We start from the raw sequence: 12,698 nt of genomic DNA, 5'->3' as shown, positions 1-12,698 counted from the left end.
TCCTTAGATCACAATCCAGTAGATATTGTCTTGATTATCGCGAAAAATTGGAATAGCAAATTTGCAGCATGTATATGTGACTAAATCTACAGGAACTCCATAACACAATCGAGCAAGCACCGACCGAAGACCCCCGACGGATATGTAATTCTAAGTAGCTTGTTGAATTCATGCCACTTGGAATCCAGGCTGTTCTAGAGGCAAAACGGGGTCTTAGGAGCGTTCTCAATAAGCACCGGTTCCTGGCTAATTAGCCCTCTAGTGACAAATAATTAGCCAGCTAAAACTTTGGACATTTTTCTTCAACTGCAGGAACTTTCAATCAATTCTCAAGAAAACTAGAGAGACTGTCAAATCTTTCCCTAATCACAGGCAATGAGCCGATCCTCTTGTGATCGTGTGTTTGCAGTTTGCCTACACCGTGAGGCAGGTGCGCCATGGCAGCCATAGACTCTGGGGGATAGAGAATTCCAAAAACAAACCAGTGTAATGTAAGTTTGTTTAGAACAGCAGACTCATGAGCCAGCACATGAGAAGATGTGAAATTGCTATAAATAAAGTTATGAATAAATCTTTTTGTAACCCTGTTAAAAATACGAAAATACTGACTATTTAATGGATTGTTTCTGTTGTTTCCACTGTTTTTCAAATCGATTCTTTGACAAAAATCACTAACTAAGCCATTTTTGACAGGTCACTCCCACTTTTTTCAATACAAAAACAGCTAAACCAATAAATGCCCCCCCCCACCCAAATAAAACACTAACATTACATGCTAGCCTTACCGAGCCTTACCTCCTCTCAACACCAACTTTACCATTTCCGTCAAAGTTCATACTTTATATTACAAGGCTGAATCATGTGTGGAAGTACACACTGATATGAGGTCAGTACATGGATTGTTTAGTTCTGCATTTGTGGGTAAACCTTGAAATGTGAAGGATGAGTGAGCTTTCCCTGTAGAACTGGCAAATGGAGAAAAAGTCAAGGTTTTAAAGAAAAGGACGGGGGTATTTTCAAACCACGCATGATTTATATGTATACACGTATGATAATCATGTCATAATTGTTGATACCCACATCCTTTCTTAAAAGGGCCTTTATAGCTACCAACAGACATGTGAACAAGTCTCTCTAATCCAAGTGACAAGTAAGTCTCAAGCATGTCCCAAGTCATTTTTCCTTGGGCAAGTCAAGTCACAGGTTACGTCAAGGCGAGTCTTTAGTTGAGGCAAGTCAAGTCCAAAGTTAAGTGACTTTTTTTCCCCCCAATATTATAAAAAAGAAAATTAAAAAAATATACTTGTTTTTATTCTCAAAATAAGACTGCAGTCTTACCTGCAGTGTCTGGTCTTTATGAAGAGAAAAGACATGGTATTAGTATCTGTCTCATAGGCTTGGGCGATATCCCAAATTTTAAATTGTGATGCAGTCCCACCCAAATACCGCAATACACAATGTTAGCATCGTCGTGGGGGGGGGGTTCCCATTACGCTGGGTTGTGTTTTTTTGGTTTCATTCATTTACAACAAATACATATACAATAAAAACACTGTGAACCTGAGACTGTGACCCTTTAATGCCAGGATCGCAAGTTGTGCGTTCACGTAAAGTGTGTTCAGAACTGATCTCCCATTCACCAATCAGTCAATGTGCATTACAACAACAGGATAAAACAGAAGCTTACAAAATGCACAGGGATAACATTTCAATGAGGAATTATAAATAAGGGGAATCATAAATATATTTTTATATGTGTTAATCGTCCGTGTCCGGACACTGGCGCGAACACAGCTCTCCATGCGCCCCGATCCTCCAGATAAAACAACTAAAAACAGTGTGGGGAAGAGGCACGGAGGAATGGGCCGTGACTCGTTAAGATTATTTTCTGCACATTACACATGGGGAGGGGGTGATCGGGGAGAGTCACAGAGAAATTGTCCACATTGCGTCACGTTTCGTTGCATACGCACTTGTTTCCTTCCATAAGCAGACGTAAAAAAAAAACAACAACCTATATCTCAAATAAAAAACACAGTTTTGATACGCCGAACGCGGGCAACCCATCGCTGGCGTGCACGTCGAACGTCAGAGCTGCAACTTAATCACCATCCACGCCAACACCGTCCAAATCCTCCATCTGCTTCCCCGCTGTTGCGTGCATACATCCACATACTGTACATCCTGTGTGTGTTCACGCAAGTGAAAGAGCTCCCCCTGGTCCCACGGACCGAAGGACAGGGTGAGGGGAGGATATTTCAATACTGTGAAAATATTGCATATGGTGGCAAATATCGCGATATCAAATATTATCGCCTCCCCGGACATAATTATGACTGCCCCCCCCCAGTAGCCCCCCAACAACATTGGGCTAGAGCAGAGGTTCCCAACCACCGCGGACTCCAAGGGTAGTGGACTGCAGTGGATCAGCTCTACAGCGGACCAGCTCAAATAAAACCAGAACCACTCAAGCCCCCTGACTTGTTCTTGGTGCCCCCCTGTGCCACCACATTTTCAAAGATTCTGGAATTGCCCCTACCAATCATGACAATGCCATTCCCAGTGTGCACTCACACCACGTAACAAAGACAATATATTTTCTTGCAGAAAAAAAATCTATTGTAGATAAAAAATAACCCAAACATGTAAATTAATTTGAATTTAAATGTCTTTCAAGAAAAACCATGTACAAATAGACTGATAATAAATATGCTATAAAAATAGAAAATTAAACACAAGTAATTTGAAGTAGCGCATACTGTAATAATCCCTTGAGAGCAAATAGTATGTGAGTGTGTTTAGAATGTTAGGTACCTGTAGGTCTGGAATTATTTGGTTCATTACACTAATTTGAGATTTATTCAAAAGGAGCATTTTTAGAGGATGTTAGGGCCAGTATCTGTGTATGTGTTTAGATAAGTTATATTTATGTCTCTGATGTACTTACCACTTTTATGACAAAATCAGTGTCCTCTGCAACAGGCGTGTGCACATCTTGAGAAGCTAAGAGAAGATCGGAGATACAAAAAGATAATTAAAAGCAAACAAAGTTAAGTTATTCAACACTTCTATACAATAAATAAAACCCTGGAGAAAGAAAGTTTGGAATTTTCTCATTTTAAGTAGGACCATGATTGTCAAATTAAAAGGTGATAATCTTACTGTTTATAGCTTATTAGATGCTGTATTTTGTAAAGTGGGTTAATAGGGGAGAGGTCATTCAAAGATTGGAGAGTCAACAGGCTGTAGGGATCAATAGCTTATATTCTAGCAACTTAGGTTGTTAAGCTGTGGATTTTGTAGAACATTTTAATGATATATATTTTTTTACATACAAAATAATCTCACAAATGATTGCCACCATAATTGATGCCAAATAAGGCCAGAAGTCATAAGTCTGGTTATGCAATTGTGCATACGCGGGAGCGTGTAAGTTTGTTTGTGAAAGGCATACATTTAAAGATATAGATCAATCAGACATAGATTGCGAGAGGGTGCATGAGTGCGCGTATTACCTAGATGGATCAGGCCAAAGCCACCCTGACCAATGATTCTCCCCAGCTTCCAACGCTTCTTCTCTGCGTCGGTCAGTACGAAGCCCTCTGGTAGCGGGTCAGGCAACGCTCTCTTGCGTAGCGCCATATCAGCTGTGCGTAGACAGATCAGATAAAACTCCATTAATCCCTGGGGGGAATTTCAGGTGAACCGATATACTCTATTCATCGCCGAAGGGAAATTGTAGCTGTACAGCGGCTCACATCAGAACAACAGGCAATGGTAATAGGCGGAATAAAAATTTGAAATAGACTGCAAGATGCAATACACCTAGACACGAACAATAAACAATTAACCTCTGTATCAACAATTAATGAGGTTATTTAATTGATAAAATATTGTGATACAAATCTACTTCATAACGCACTCTCACCATCCTCCTATGATTCAGAACGAACCCAGGAGTAATTGCGAGCTATCAAAACCATTGACTTCAATAAATTGCTTTGATTTCTCGTTTTGTTTGTGTGTTCTCAACTCTGCACCCAAACGTAATCTCCCCGTTTGCAGGCTGCCAATGTTTTCGAGTCGATCCAACCACGCGTTTCTTCGGCGTCGCCCGACAACAGCAACAACCGTGTAGTTAATATACCCGGTGGGGGGGGGTCGCAAAAACGCGGTGAAACCAGATTTATGCCGTCCACACGAGAAGCTATCCGGGTGAGACGCCTGAACGTTATCGCCACTGACGTTTGTGTCACTGCTGACAAACAACGCCCACGGTTGAGTTCACCGTCACCCGCATGAGGACGCGCTACCGCGGCTCGTCGCGAACGGTTTCGTTTCCGTCCTTTCCGGAAGGTTTGTCCCGCCCGCATCGGGGGCACGTCCAATGGGGGAGAAAGAGGAGCCCCCCTTCCTTTCTATTCGCCATCCAATCGGAAGCGAAGAATGGCGCGCCGTCCAAACACCAGCCAATGGGAGCGAGGCGGGCCCGGGCGTTCGGCCGCTCTGTGACTCCGCGAAGCTGCGAGGGCGTCCGTCAACGGAGCGTCGGAGGGTCGGCGTCGGGCGCGCTTTCTCGACAAAACCCCGCGCGAAGGGAACTGTCGCCTGTTCCCCCGGTAGGACGGCGCGACGCCGTGACGTCGCCTCCGCTTGTCTCGGCAAACTCGGGGCGCGATGGATCGGCCCCGAAGACGCCCGCCTGGAAGTCAGACGCACGGGGACGTTCCTTTGGCCCTTGTCGGAGTAGGGGGTCGGATTTGTCCGAGGTCCGACCTCAATTGAAACGCATCATTTAAAGGTCCCATTTCCAATGTCAGCGATTTCAAATAATAAATCAAAGACTATGTCTGCTGTTGGTGTTGATAGTATTTTCAAAAAGTAAGAATGGTCATATATTTTATATATATATATATACCTACTTAAATGTTCTTGTAAGAGCACATGTTGCCCCCCGGATGCTGCGCTCGTCAAATGAGCGTCGCCTGGCTCTGCCGGCCGTACAGCCACGGCAATCCAGGTTATTCTCATTTGTAGTTCCACGTTGGTGGAACGAGCTGCCAAAAATGACCAGAGCGGGGACCTCCCTCTCTGTCTTTAAGAAGCACCTGAAGACCCAGCTCTTCAGTGAGTACCTCCTGCCCTAACCTACTTAGCACCACCTTGCAGTATTTATTGTTATACCAATGTTGTTATTACACTAATCTCTGTCGCAATGTAGCTGAATGTTTTTCTCCCTTGTAAGTCGCTTTGGATAAAAGCGTCTGCTAAATGACTAAATGTAAATGTAAATGTGATATTTTCTAATGTTTCATGTCGACACCTTCTCTCCCCTCCAGCTTTTATTTGTTTGACGTACTGCTGTGATCGGATGGGCAAGTAGAGATTTGGGACGAGCCAAAGTGTGTTGTACTACTTTCTACTAGAGTCCCCCTAAAATGTAAGATAACACATACACATACCCTGCATTTGCTAGATAAATGAATTAATTATGAACTGACTATGTATGCCAGCCAGACTTTGTCATATATGAAAGGCAACATAGAACATACATTTGAACTACATCGACGCCGTTAATAATGTCCGAGTTTGACCCAAACGCACCGATTTTACTTTCATTTTCATTTTTAAAGCATCTCCTGACGTGCTCCCGCTTTGTAATGTTTCCCGGAACACCTGTGATTTCTGCAGAAATTCCACTGATGCTGTCGTTATCCAACAATGGCACAAGCGGAACGGCTGCTCAATTCCCCGGAACGCTGTTGCGAGCGGCGTATTAAGACCGTCTACAAAGTAACGCAACAGTTTTCAACAGTTTTAACTCTTTTAAGAACAATACTTTTACAAACAATCGACCAGTAAAGGCTTCATGTGACACAAAGTTTGTTTTCTATCCAAGGGGTTACCAATCTGGGGTCCGCTCCCCCCTAGGGGTCTCCCCCCCAGGAATTGCGCAGGGTCCGCAGCAACATTGTTATTATTAATTTATCTAATTCATAAAATAAATAAAATAAAATCCGCCCCTTATACCAGGGCAGACTTAGTCAAACCAAACTTAGTCAATCCAGAGGGCTGGGGGCCACTTCTGGCCCGAGAGGCAATTTAATGTAGACACATTTGTAATAAATAAATAAATAAATAAATATATTAATTTTAATGAATGTGTCTGTTTTATGTATATTACGTTTATTTTAACAAACATTATTAGGCAAAAAAAGAAAAACAGGGCAGTTTGTTTGCTGCTCCTGTTAGGGGTCGCCCAAGCGGATCATCTGCCTCCAACACCTTCTGTCCTGCGCATCTTCCTCCCTTACACCAACCGCCTGCATGTCCTCCCTCACCACATCCATTAATCAATAAAAACACTTGTTGTATTGATTTTGACCAGGACACTATATTGACATAGCTCTAAGAACTTTTGGAGGAACTGTCCCTTTTTCTTGTATCCACACTGTAGGAACTAGGAACGATCGTAGTTCTGAGAACGCTGTTCTTGATGGACTTTTTTTTTAGCTCCTACTATAGGGCAGGGACTAACCGGCACAAGAGGAACCTTCAGTGATGTAAGTGCTGGTGATTCCACGGTCCCTCGGCAATAATTTCTTTTTTTTAATAAAAATTTTATTTTTTTATTGTAGATGTATTTATTTAATGTATTTTATTGTCTGACTTTAATTGAATGAAACAAAAAATTCCGGGGCGATGTCCCGATGCTAGCCCTTCCTTCATGAAAATCAGAACTAACTTTTAAATGACATCATCGTCTTGTAGATGATTCAGCATCTGGGTTACTAACTTCTGGCCTCAAATTGGTTCAGAAAGGTGAAATCAGTGAAAGTTTATCACAACACGTTACTCGTGCTGAAACCCCACTAGCTGACGTCACTTCAGAATTCCTATTGTTGGTGTGAACGCAACCAGACAAAAGCTCTTCAATGCAAGTGCATTGTTCAAGTTCAAGAGGTTATTTGTCACATACATATGCATACGGTCATACATATATGCAGTGAAATGTCATGACACCCAGTGATTACGCACAATAAGCTCTATAAGCTCTTCTTAAAAATATTAAAATGTGCTGGAGGTAAGTTAAGGTAAGTTTCATTTAGGAGGATTTAAATGTATATTTAATACAACACAGTCAATTAATTCTATTATATAATTATAGAACCCAGAGTCGCGAGCGCCTCGTGTGAACAACGGTTTTTAGTTCTCAGGGAGCTCCCCAGTTCCTAGTTCTCTCAGGGAGTCCCCAGATCTGTTCGGTGCGAAAACGGCGACATCTCTTTGTTCATATAGGACAGTGGCGCGTTTAGGGGTGGTTGTTTTCTGAGTAACCCCTCAATCTAAAATAGCTCCACAGGGAGGGCTCTGCGCCCTGATCGCTCCCTCTCTGTTCAAATATAAACAGTGTGTTTATATTTTACGAAGATGTAGGTTATTTCAATTTATTCCGCTTCCTAATGGAACGAAAGAAGCACCCTGTGTAATGGGGACACTTTCTCTGTGACTGTCCCCACCCCCACAGTTTGCCTGGAGGGGCAAAAATTACAAAAGAATGACTGTCTTATCTTAAGACCGATAGACTCCTGTCCTTAAATTAAATAGAATACGTGAATCAAACCGGGATGGTATAATGCCTTCATTGTTCGACAGTAAAGTTTTTGTAAAGCCAGAGTTTAAATTGATCAAATTCATAAATTATGGGTAATAATAAGAGGATGACAACATGCTTGTAGATCATTTCAATTCTAAAGTTACAAATGTTATTGACCCCCATTGCAGCCACTAAGGGGAAGGTGGTCTCTGGAAAGAAAAAATCACCATGGAGAGATGCAACGCTGGTAAGAATAGAAGAAAATAGAGGGTTACAAAAGCCGAACACGGGTGGCAAAAATGTCAAATCACCACGTACCTTATGACTTCTATAAAAAGATTCACATTTAGAATTTGGAACTATAAATCGCATCCTTCACTGACAAAATTCTGAAAATTTGACACGCAGTCAGTGGCGCCATATCAGGTACAAGATATGTGCTGTCCATGTGTCCACTAAAAATAAATTCATATACAGCACCATGACACAATTTGATTTGATCAACCAAAAACACTTGGAGGACGTTATACAACATCTTATATCCTCCCCCTGCTGCCTTGATATTAAAGCAACAGGCTTTTTCAAAAATGTTTCAAAGTGCCTCAGCCTCAGATCTTCTACAAATTGTCAAAACGTGTCTTCTCTTACGTTTCTTTACCACAGGCCCTGAAAACTGCCGCCATCAGGCCAGTCTTAAAAAAGAACAATCTAGACACCTGACTAATGAACAATAATAATAATAATAATAATAATGTTTGATAGGCTAATATCAAACCTCCCGTTTTTAGGAAAAATCGTTAAAAAAGCTGTTTTTCAACGCTGAATAATTTCTTGGCACTACACAACTGTTTGGATGTCTTCCAGTCAGGATTTCAACCCCACCACAGCACTGCGACTGCTCTTGTTAAGGTCTTCAATGACTTCCATCTAAACACAGACAGTGGCAGAGTTTCAGTCTTAGTATAACTGGATCAGTGCTGCATTTGACACAGTCGACCACAATATATTACTAGACCGACGGGAAAACTGGGCGGGACCTTCTGGCACAGTACAAAACTGGTTTGAATCCTATTCAAAGGACAGGGACTATTTTGTGTCTATAGGTAAATACACATCAGAGCGGACAAAAATTAACATGGAGTTCCCCAAGGCTCTATTCTGGGACCTCTTCTGTTTAACATCTACACGCTCCCACTTGCTCAGATCATGGAAAACAACTAAATATCTTACCATAATTACGCAGACGACACACAAATTTGCATAACCATATCACCAGGGGACTATGGTGCAATGCAATCACTGAGCAAGTGCATTGAACAAATCAAAGATTGGATGTGCCAGCATTTCCTCCAATTAAACAAAGACAAAACTGAAGTAATTGTTTTTGGAGCTAAGGAAGAATAAGTAAAAGTCAGCACTCTTCAACCGTTAATGTTAGAAAGCACAAACCAAGCCAGAAACCTGTAGTCATGGACTCTGACCTTTATTTGAACAGTCACATTAATAATAACTTTAATTACAAAGTCAGCCTACTATCACCTTTATAATATGTCAAGGATTTAAGAACTAATGTCTCAGCAAAATTAGGAAAATCTTGTCCAGGCATTTATCTTTAGTAGTCTAGACTACTGTCTTTAAAGGTCTCTCTAAAAGATCGATCAGACAGCTGCAGTTGATTCAGAACGCTGCTGCTCGAGTCCTCACTAAGACCAAAGAAGTGGATCATATCACTCCTGTTCTCAGAGCTTTACACTTGATTCCTGTCCGTCAAATAATTGATTTCAAAATACTACCGCTGTTTTTAAAGCAATGAATGGTTTAGGGCCAAAATACATATCTGGTCTTCTGCTACGTTATGAACCACCTAGACTCTCAGGTCGTCTGGGACAGGTCTGCTTTCTGTCCCCGGAGTTGAAACTAAACATGGAGAAGCAGCGTTCAGTTTTTATGCACCACATATCTGGAACACCACTAAGAAAACTGCAAGTGTGCTGCAACTCTGACCTCTTTTAAATCAAGTCTGAATACATTTCTGTTTGCGGCCGCCTTTTACTAAACCAAATATACATCATATTCAATCATATTCATTAATTTCTGTCAGTTTTATGACTTGATTTTATGCATTCTATGTATTCTATTTTTTTACCTTATGCAGGCATGTATGCTCTCTTGTTTTCATCAAGTGGGTTTTCATTTTAACTCTTTGATAATATCCTTTCATAATGTGTTTCTTTGCACTTTGTCTTAATGCTTTAAAGCACATTGAATTGCCTTGTTGTAGAAATGTGCTATACAAATAAACTTGCCTTGCCTTGCCTTGGACAAAGATAAGAAGTTCACATTTTCTTGTTCCATTGAGTTCAGAAAGCCTTTTCAAGGAAATACAATCTGCTAGAATAGAAAGAGAGAGAAGGATTATTTTTGAATAAATGCATACAAGCTCTTTTCAGTGCCCTATAAGCATGTGCCACAATAACTCATTGTGGCCTTTTAATACGAAGGTCGGTATCCCCCTCACCACCCCAAGCCGCTGCTGATTCAAAACCTGGAGCGCTAGGACGGAAAGCGAAAAAGAAGTGTAAAAGAATAGAAAGAAGAGGAAAGAGGTGCGGCCACAAAAAAAAGGGAGGCGAGGGGGCTCCGCAACGGCTGAATGGCTACTAAGGAACAAAACGGAACAAAACGGAACAAAACACCCTTGTGAAGCGTCGCCCTTGTTCGGATGACACGACTGAGCTGAGTTGGTTCCAGTTTACCACTTTATTATTATCATCAAAATACTTTGAATCCGGTTAAGTCTTGATAATGGACCTCATCCGCAACTCCCTCCATTCACTCATTCATTGCGGGGGGATGAAGATGTAAATGAGCCCGGGAGATTTTACACGAGCCAGTTCTGAATGATACACCCTGAAAAGTCATAAACTTTATTTTTTAGCGACCGTCCAGGTTACTCTTTTCGAGGGGCCGTAGATGCGCTTGGATCAGGCCTCCCGAGAAGCTTCCCGTCCGCCGCTTATTCTCCCCTTACTTACGCAAATCGATAGCAGTTTGTTTTCCTCCACGATGTAACGCAGCTTGATCTCTTGTTTGGGGAGGGGGGTCGTAACAACACGGTTCAATATCGCGCCTCTAACAGAACGCAGGACGAGAGAAACAAATGGATCCCGCTAATGCGGCGGACACAACCGGCAGCTTTCTTCCACTTACCCGCTCGCTCCTCATCATGTTCGGTCGGGGGGTTGTTTCATTTTTTTCCTTCTTCGTCGTTATTCAGATGAAAGCGGGGGAGGAAAAGAGGGGACTGCTTTTCGCCGCTCGTACTCGGTAGACACCTGCAGTGAGCCCATCGATTGCCGGCCGCACCCCCCCCCCCCCCAGGGCCTAATTTAAGACTCAAGGATTTCACTAGGTAAGAGGAGGAAAAAAATAAAAACATCAAGGCCCGAACATCAGGAAATCAAAAGGAGAAAAAAGAATGAAAATAACAGAGGAAAAGAACAAGGTCTACTTCGGAGGGAAGATGAGCTCTAAGCGATGCATATCGTTTTTTACCAAAGATCAATGGAGCAAAGCCTTTAACAAGTGAGGTCTAATTGCTGCGGTGCGGGGCCGTTAGTGTATCTCAGTACCTGCTAATAGATAAGGCTGTGTTTAATTGGCTTAGGATTGCTTTGAATTAATTTTTCAACAATGTTTTCCCAAATGATTGTGTGTGTGTGCGTGTGTGTGTGTGTGTGTGTGTGTGTGCATGTGTGTGTTTCCGTGTGTGTGTGTGTGTGTGTGTGTGTGTGTGTGTGTGTGTTTGCCTAAGAAATGCACAAGACGTGACTGCTATACACTACACTAAGCTGAGAATTGCCTGCCCTCTTTTCCCGTCCTTTTTCCAAAAAAGTCTGAAACCTCAGGGCGAATTATTTGGAAGCAAATTTCACACACATATTTACAGCAACCATAATGCCGTCACGCAGGGTAATCAGTTGACGATGATCTATAAAAATATATATTTATGCAGTATATATTTGGGTGCATCCACTCAACTCTGAGTGGAGAGAACGTGCTGAAACTGTACCACACACCACTTCAGGGGCTTACCTCAGGATGTCATTACATTAATAGTTTTTGTCCGAAAGGACAGTTTGAGGACATGAACACCATCAGGAGATCCGCCCTTTGGAATGTTGTGTCATGTCAAGCATTCAACTCTTGCAACAAAGTCACTTTTTATATCGGAAGTGGGCAGAAAACAAAGTCAAGTAAGTACTTAAAAAACACAAAGTAAAGTATATGTGTCAGTGATGTTATTAACATTAACAATGAGCATGACCATATTCGCTATCAATACACATATTTCATTCATTCATTCTTTCATTCAAGTCCGGCTAAAAGTTAATGAGACGGCCACTGCAGGGTAGGATCGCATTGTAGGATACCTTTTCGGATTCAGTGTAAAGCCGGCTTCGGAGGTGAAACTTTGACAAAATTGACCTCACTCTGAGATCAATGGCGCAATTTCCCTCAGCGATATTCTTGTGTTCATATGTAAGGTTGCAATGACTGCCAGTGTTGGGGGTAATGTGTTACAAAGTAACGCATTAGAGTACTCAGATTACTTTTTTGCTGCTGCAAGTAACGTAACGCGTTCGTTTTGCAATTCGAGTAATCAGTCATTTACAGCCGTGACGTTGTCAAATAAGCAATCCCTCACTGTTAAAATACCACGGGAAAAAAAAAAAAAAAGAAAATCCTGACGCATTTGCACCAGGGTGCCGGCCCACGTTGCCTGGAAGATTTCAATTTCCAGGACAAACGGGAGAAATACTATATGTGTTTATTGAGCTGAAAAACGATTAATAGGCAGGCTATATAAAGAGCGACATCATCAAGGAATGTCGAATTAATATTTTTTTTTAGGCTACAAAACGCTTTTGCTTACACTTTATATTCCAAATAAAATAAGTCCCATCAATAGACTCACATGCATAACGCCATTTAGAAAAAAAATAAAATAAAGTTTGTGGTGCTGCCTGTCTTTGTCGGCACGTCTCGTCATCGGCATCTGCTTTGGGTCGGAACTTTAATTTCCCCCAAAGAAACGCTA

The 12,698-nt window shown here is 41.8% G+C and overlaps 1 protein-coding gene across 4 annotated transcripts in view; it reads right to left on the bottom strand.

Annotated features, from left to right (window-relative positions):
• vrk2 (VRK serine/threonine kinase 2) overlaps positions 1 to 4,362 on the bottom strand; it is a 35,774-nt gene extending 31,412 nt beyond the window's left edge. For 2 of the 4 annotated variants that reach the window (XM_080016574.1, XM_080016575.1), the window contains exons 1-2: positions 3,516 to 4,362; positions 2,948 to 3,003 (exon numbers count right to left, since the gene is read on the bottom strand). In XM_080016574.1, the coding sequence (XP_079872700.1) occupies positions 2,948 to 3,003; positions 3,516 to 3,678 (219 nt within the window). In that variant the 5' untranslated portion in view covers positions 3,679 to 4,362. The remainder of the gene's footprint in view (positions 1 to 2,947; positions 3,004 to 3,515) is intronic. The other 2 variants (XM_080016576.1, XM_080016577.1) reach the window with 2 other exon arrangements.
• Between the last annotated feature and the right edge of the window lie 8,336 nt (positions 4,363 to 12,698).

The sequence above is a fragment of the Zeus faber genome (assembly GCF_960531495.2).
Source record: "Zeus faber genome assembly, chromosome: 16".
Lineage (NCBI taxonomy): Eukaryota > Metazoa > Chordata > Actinopteri > Zeiformes > Zeidae > Zeus > Zeus faber.
Note: the sequence above shows the minus strand (reverse complement) of the source record. Positions and strands in the feature narration are given on the sequence as shown.